Source organism: Psammomys obesus, unplaced genomic scaffold (genome assembly GCF_907164565.1).
Source record: "Psammomys obesus unplaced genomic scaffold, mPsaObe1.curated_primary_1811, whole genome shotgun sequence".
In the NCBI taxonomy this organism is placed as follows: domain Eukaryota; kingdom Metazoa; phylum Chordata; class Mammalia; order Rodentia; family Muridae; genus Psammomys; species Psammomys obesus.
Window position 1 is genome coordinate 149,398 of NW_026585691.1, and position 6,712 is coordinate 156,109.

General features: G+C 46.7%; 1 protein-coding gene across 1 annotated transcript in view; it reads right to left on the minus strand.

Annotated features, from left to right (window-relative positions):
• Nucleotides 1–6,712, minus strand: part of Coro2b (coronin 2B) — a 105,062-nt gene that overhangs the window by 14,476 nt on the left and 83,874 nt on the right. The window contains exon 4 of the mRNA XM_055597051.1: nt 493–642. Coding sequence (XP_055453026.1) covers nt 493–642 — 150 coding nt within the window. The remainder of the gene's footprint in view (nt 1–492; nt 643–6,712) is intronic.

The window sequence follows — 6,712 nt, forward strand, 5'->3', positions numbered from 1 at the left end:
TAGGAAGGAAGGAAGGAAGGAAGGAAGGAAGGAAGGAAGGAAAGAAAGAAAGAAAGAAAGAAAGAAAGAAAGAAAGAAAGAAAGAAAGAAAGAAAGAAAGAAGACATCCCCATGACTGGTCCCAGACTGCTGGCATGATAGGTTTGGGGGCTGCAATTTCCCCTGCACCCATGCAGCTCAGATCTTTTTTTTGTACCAGGAAGGCATGATCAGCTCTTGGTTAGGAAGTTACCAGACAAAGGATACAGGCATTCTCTTCTAGGCCACAGAACTCCAGAGAAGACAGGAGAGATGCCGTAAGTCCTAGGACCCCCGGGAAAAAACTGTGCACAGGAGATGCTCAGTCTTCCATAGAAATTGAATGAGTGATTGAATGAGTGGCTGAAGGACAGTTCCCATGTCAGTCAACATGCTTAGACTATGCCCTGATCTCTCCCATGCCTCCCCACCGAGACAGCTCTAGCCAGGCCGCTCCACACCTGGGCCCCACACCTTGTAGTCATAGCCAGCACTGAAGAGAATGTTGTTGGTCGTGGGGTGCCACTCGACCAGTCCCACACGCCGGCTGTGTCCATGGAGCTCCAGGAGGGCCTCGGTCATGTTGCGCTTCAGCCCACCCTCCGGGATCTCCCAGATCCGCACCTGCAGGGGAGAGCTGGGCTTTAGCTGGACAGCTTCAGCAGATGGCCCTGTTCCTAGGATGTGTTGAGGGAGGTACCTGCTGGTTCAGGGCAGTGGACAGAAACCTGGGCGTGGCCCTAGTGATAGAGAGGGCAGAGAGCATCTGTCTTTGGTCTCAGGTGTTCTCCGCTGTGTGTCTTCAGACAATGAGCATTGTTTTCAGAGTTTTTGTTTGTTTGTTTTTGACAGACCTAATGTAGTAGTTCTATGTACCACAAGCTAACCTGAAATTTCTGATTCCACCTTCACATCCAGCGTGTTGAGATTATGGAAGAGTGCCACCATGTCTAGTTTTACCACGTCTACCTTATGCGGTGCCAGGGACTGAACTCAGGGTTTATGCATGCCAGACAAGTACTCTACCAACTAAGCCCATCCTCCAGCCCCCCCCCCCCCAGCACGTTGTTCTCCTGCCAAGCTCAGACTGTTACAGCGGCTTTCAGTAAGCACCAAATTAAAGATCTACCTTTGTTTCCTCCCAGCACCACCCTAAGAAAATCTGCCTCTCCTTCTGCCCCAGCTCCTCTGTGTGCTTCATGGTAGATCCCCTGCTCTGTCCCTGACCGTGACCCTGACCCTGACCCTGGATGGACATCTGGGCAGAGAGAGGCTCTGGTCTGTGCTAGGAGATGATGGATGTAAGTTCAGAGTATCAGTCTAGAGGTCAAGCCTGAGTGGAGTCCCCAAGCAGAGCCTGAATGATGGAGCTGTTGTTTGCACACTTGTGGATAAAAAGAAGTGGAAATGGATGGTCTGTGGAGAGAAGGACGGGCCAAGAACGGTCCAGGTGGAAAGCTGCAGAGAAGAGCACAGCTCCAGAGAGAGGCATGAGCCCCAGGGAGACCTTGGTTACTCCTGCCTTGCCCACTGGGCCTCCGTGGCTCCATCCAAGCATGCATCTCAATTTTTGCCATGTCATCCGTAAGGTAGTGCATGTAGTGTCTTGGGGGAGGCTGTCCCTGCCCTTGTCCTGCCTGGCCTGCTGAGGTGTAGAATGACACGGTGGTGACAACAGCTTCTCAGCTATAAGGTGCTGTATAGAGCTACAGAAGTATAATGAGAAGTGGGGCTCTCTCTCTCTCCCTCTTTCTCTTTCTCAATTCTCGGGTTCTGGGGTTCGAGCCCAGAGCCTTGCCCATACAGAATAACCATGCAATTGTTCTTGTTTTTATTCTTGTTAGTCTTACTTACTGGAGTGTAATCAGCTGGAGAGGAAAGATCATACATAACCAGAAATTAGAGATCAGAAGATAAATTTGAGGGATCATTTCTCTTCTTCCACTGTGAGACCTGGGGAGAGAACTTAGGTCTTTGGGCTTTGGTCAGCAGGTGATTTTACTCACTGAGCCATCTCACTGGTCCTCAGATACCTTTAAAACAACCCCCTCTCCAAACTTAACCTCTACCTTGTGAGTAAGAAGGAGATATCAAGCCAGGCATGGTGGTGCACCCTTATAATCCCAGCACTCTGGGAGGCAAAGGCAGGCAGGTCTCTGTGAGTTCGAGGCCAGCCTGGTCTACAAAGCAAGTCCAGGACAGCCATGGCTACATAAAGAAACCCTGTCTTGAAAAACAAAACAAAACAAAACAACAACAACAACAAAAAAAAAACCAAAACCAACCAAACAAAAAAAAACCCAAACAAACAAACAAAACACAGAGGAAATATCAGGAGGAAAGAAAAAGCTTTGAGATATAATTTAAAATGGACTAGAATAGACAACTAGAAAAGAAAAAAGAAGAGCCAGTGTTTGGCAAGAGTGCTGGAATGCTTGGAAACCATGGGTGTTGGTGTACTCTGAGTTGGAGGCCTCTTCTGGATACCGCTTATAGTTAGGAAGAGCTAACAAAATGTTTATATGATACTTTAGTTTTTTATTTAAAGTATTTACTTCATTTTAAATTCTCTCTGTGTGTTTGTATGTACATGTGTTTGCGTCTGTGTCTGTAGGTATGTGCACTTGAGCACAGTGCTCAAGGAGGCCAGAATATGGCGTTGGATCACCTGGAACTGACTTACAGTAGCTCATGTGGGCTTGGATTCTCTGGAGGGGAAGTAAGCACAGTTAACTAACCACTACACCATTTCTCCAGCCCATTACATGACACTCTGATCTAGTGTGGTGGTTTGAAGGAGAATGTCCCCATAGGCTCTGTATTTGAACACTTTGTCCCTCGTTGGTGATGCTGTTCAGAGAACATGTAGCAGGTATGACCTTATTGGAAGAAGTATGTCATTGGAGGTAGGCTTTGAATATCTTTGTTCTTTCTCTTTTTGTTGTTGCTTTTGCTTCTGTTTTGTTTTGTTTTTCAAGACAGAGTTCCTCTGTGTAGCTCCAGCTGTCCTGGAACTTGCTCTGTAGACAGGCTGTTCTTGAACTCACAGGCCACCGGCCTCTGCATTATAGTGCTGGGATTAAAGGCGAGCACCCCCACTGCTAGTGCCGTGAGTGTCTAAAGACTCGATTTCCAGTTCACTCCCTGCGTCATGCTTATGGTAAAGGGTATGAGCCCTAAGCTTTGGCTGCCGCCATGTCTCGCAATAGGCTACTATTATGCACGTTTCACAGCTGAATGCAGGTAGTATCTTTGCATACCACTATACACAGATATACCATATATCTACATATATGTATAAGCATGCATGAAAAATATATTTATTATATGTACATTTATGTGTGTCTGCATGTGTAATGTGAATGCATATGCAAACACATGTTACAGTGTGTGTGTGTGTGTGTGTGTGTGTGTGTGTGTGTGTGTGCCCACAGGGGTATTGAGGATGAAAGCTGAGGCATGGCCTCTGCCCAGGGCCCAACCCACTCACTAGTTGAGAACACTAGATGAGCCATTAACCCCCCTGAGATTCTGGCTTTTGGTCTAGAAAATACAGAGACCCATGAGCCTTGCACAGTCTTGTGGGTTAAATCCAGCCAGGTTCAGAGTCATGAGAACTGATTTGTTAGAGTGGTAGCTGGGCTGTGCCCAGGGAACACAAGGGAGGGGAGACCCCAGCTCCCACCCCTGGGAGGGATTTAAGCTTGGGGGAAGCAGGGAGAGAGGGAGGGAGGGAGAGAGGGAGGGAGGGAGGGAGGGAAGAGAGAGAGGCAGAGAGAGCAGAGAGAACGCTATAGGTGTATGCTGGTGATTGTTAAATGTAGGATCCCAAGCAGGGTTTGGGGAACCAGGAAAAATAAACACCCGGGAGAGAAGTGTCTCTTACTTGATGCCTGGCAGTTCCCCTCACGGACCCGCTTTCTCACCTATACCTTGAGCTGAGTTAGTTGATTTCCCAGACTTCTCTGACATTGCTGAGTGGGGAGAAAACACTGGGCTTGATCCACAGCAAAAACTTGGCATCAGATGCTTAAAAAGTCTCCAAAGAGGAGCTACAGGTCACAGTGGGCTTGAAACGCTCCCCAGGGAACTCTGGTCCCTTAGAACGCGTGGAATTTGCTGGAAACAAAGTGTGTCCGGGATGTGAGAGGAGACTGGTTCTACCCAGATGCGTGCTGGGAGCTCACTTCCACAACATGAGAAACCCAAGAGTGCCAAACAGGATTTGGGGAAGGAAGGGGTGGGGAGAAGTGTGAAGACTGCCTCTCCAGCCAGCCAGCTGTGGCCCCCACAATCCGCTTCCAGCCTGGAGCCAGGCTCTTGTCTCACTCAGTCACATTTAATCCATTAGATAAGAGGAATGGGGGAGGGGTCCTGGCTTCCTGGAGCTCAGAGAGACGTGTGCAGACAAGTAAGGGCAAAATCAGCGCCTTAAGGACAGTATACGGAGCCTCCAAACCAGTGTCTGCACGGGTGGGGACAGGGCAGCTAGCCAACAAAGCTGGGCCTTAGCTCTCCCAAGCTCCCTGCAAACCCAGGCTCTGACCACAGTCACTGTGAGTCTATGGCCAAGTTTCTTAGATTTTTCTGAACACATTTTCTCAGCTAAGGGGTAACTCTACCCGGGTCATAGAATTACCATGAAGACTAAAGAAAAACTGAGTATGTACCAGCCTAGGAAGATGACCGTTGGCTAGTTTTATGTCGGCCTGACACAGCTAGACTCGTTCTGGAAGAGAGAACCACAGCTGAGAAAATGCCTCTACCTGATCGGCCTTGGTGCATTTTCTTGATTGATGACTGATGTGGGAGGGCCCAGCCCAGTGTAGCCGGTACCGCCCCTGGGTCTAGGGCTCCTTGGGCGCTATAAAAAAGCAGGCTGAGCAAGCCAGTAAGCACCCTTCCATGGCCTTTGCATCAGCTCCCTTCACGTTCCTGCCCTGCTTGAGTTCCTGTCCTGACAGCCTTGAATGATGGACTGTGATATGGAAGTGTAATGGTAATAAATCCTTTCCTTCCCAAGTTTCTTTTGGTGATGGTGTTTCATCACAGCGATAGAACCCCTAACAAAGACAATGACCAGGGGTTCACGATACCTAGCTTGAGTAATGCTTATGTAAAATAAGAACCATAGACAACTTTTCCATAGGTCAAACTTCAGAGGTAACTCTTTTTTTTTTCCTTTAACAAATAATTATATTGGGTTGGGGGAATAGGGTGAGGGAAGGGGAGGGAAACTGAGGTCAAATGTAATATATGAGAGAAGAATAAAAATAATTTTAAAATAATTTTTAAATAATTATTATTTTAATAATAAAAGGAAATATATTAAAATATATTTTCATTTTATTTCTATATGTGTGATTGTATGTATCTGTGTGTATGAGTCCATGCATACAGATTCTTGTAGAAGCCAGAAGAGCACATTGGAGCCCTGGAGCTGGAGTTAGACTTGCTTGTGAGCAAGAGCAGCAGGCAGTCTTAGCCACTGAGCCATCTCTCCAGCTTCTCCTTTTTTTCTTTCTTTCATTTTCAATTGGTGTTTTGAGACATATAGCCCAGGCTATCCTGGGGCATGACCCCAACTCTGTTCTTTTCCTCAAATGCTGGGGTTATAGGCATGCTCTACTATGCTCTCCCTTTTGTTTTATTATCAAAAATAAGACGCGATGCCCTCACCAGCCTACCCCTGGAGGGTCAGGGTCATGAATAGTTATGGCCTCTACTCTTTTGTCCCTTCAATATCTAGGTCTTCAGGGAAGTAACACACACTTTCCTGTGTTTCCTGTGACAACAGCACCTCCTCTGGCTCTCTCTCCTGAAGGCTGGCCTGAGGCTATTTCACAGTTAACTTTGACTTTTAAAAATAGTAGTGCACTCTAAAACAATTAAAAATATGCACAAGCACACCAACCAGTAACAAGGTGGTTTACCACTATCAAATCTCATGAGTTTTTATTTTTAAATTTGATTTTGTTGTGTATGTGTGTGTGTGTGTATGTGTGTGTGTACATGTGTGTATGTTTTGTTGTTGTTTTGTTTTTTTATGTGGGCTCTAACGATTTGTACTCATATAATCAGTTACTAGCTAGGGAGCCATTTCCTGGCTCCCAGAAGGCCAACCCTTTCTTTCTTTTCTTTTCTTTTCTTTTCTTTCTTTCTTTCTTTCTTTCTTTCTTTCTTTCTTTCTTTCTTTCTTTCCTCTTTCTCTCTCTCTCTCTCTTTTTTTGATAAGCTGGCCTCTAACTCTATATGCAGCTTAGGATGACCTTGGGTTTCTGATCCTGATGGCTCTATTTCCCAAGTGTTGGTATTATAGGTGTGTGCCACCATGCTGGGCTTTGCACTTGCTGCTCTTTGTTGGAAAGGCAGCACAGGAGGCCTGTTGACATCAGTGGCAGAATGTACTGATGGTTATAGGACCATCAGGTCATAGGAATTTCCTGTGGGCATGCCAGCTACTCTGTCCATTCTTAATAGAAATGCCACTGTGTCCTCACAGCTTTTGGGATGCAGAGAGCATTCATCGATGGCCATGGTACAGGCCATTCTCCCTGTATTTCTCAGTAGGAGGTATGCTGCCTGGCACAGAATGGGCACCCGGGATGTTTTTCTCTTCCTTCCTTCCTTCCTTCCTTCCTTCCTTCCTTCCTTCCTTCCTTCCTTCCTTCCTTCCTTCCTTCCTTCCTTCCTT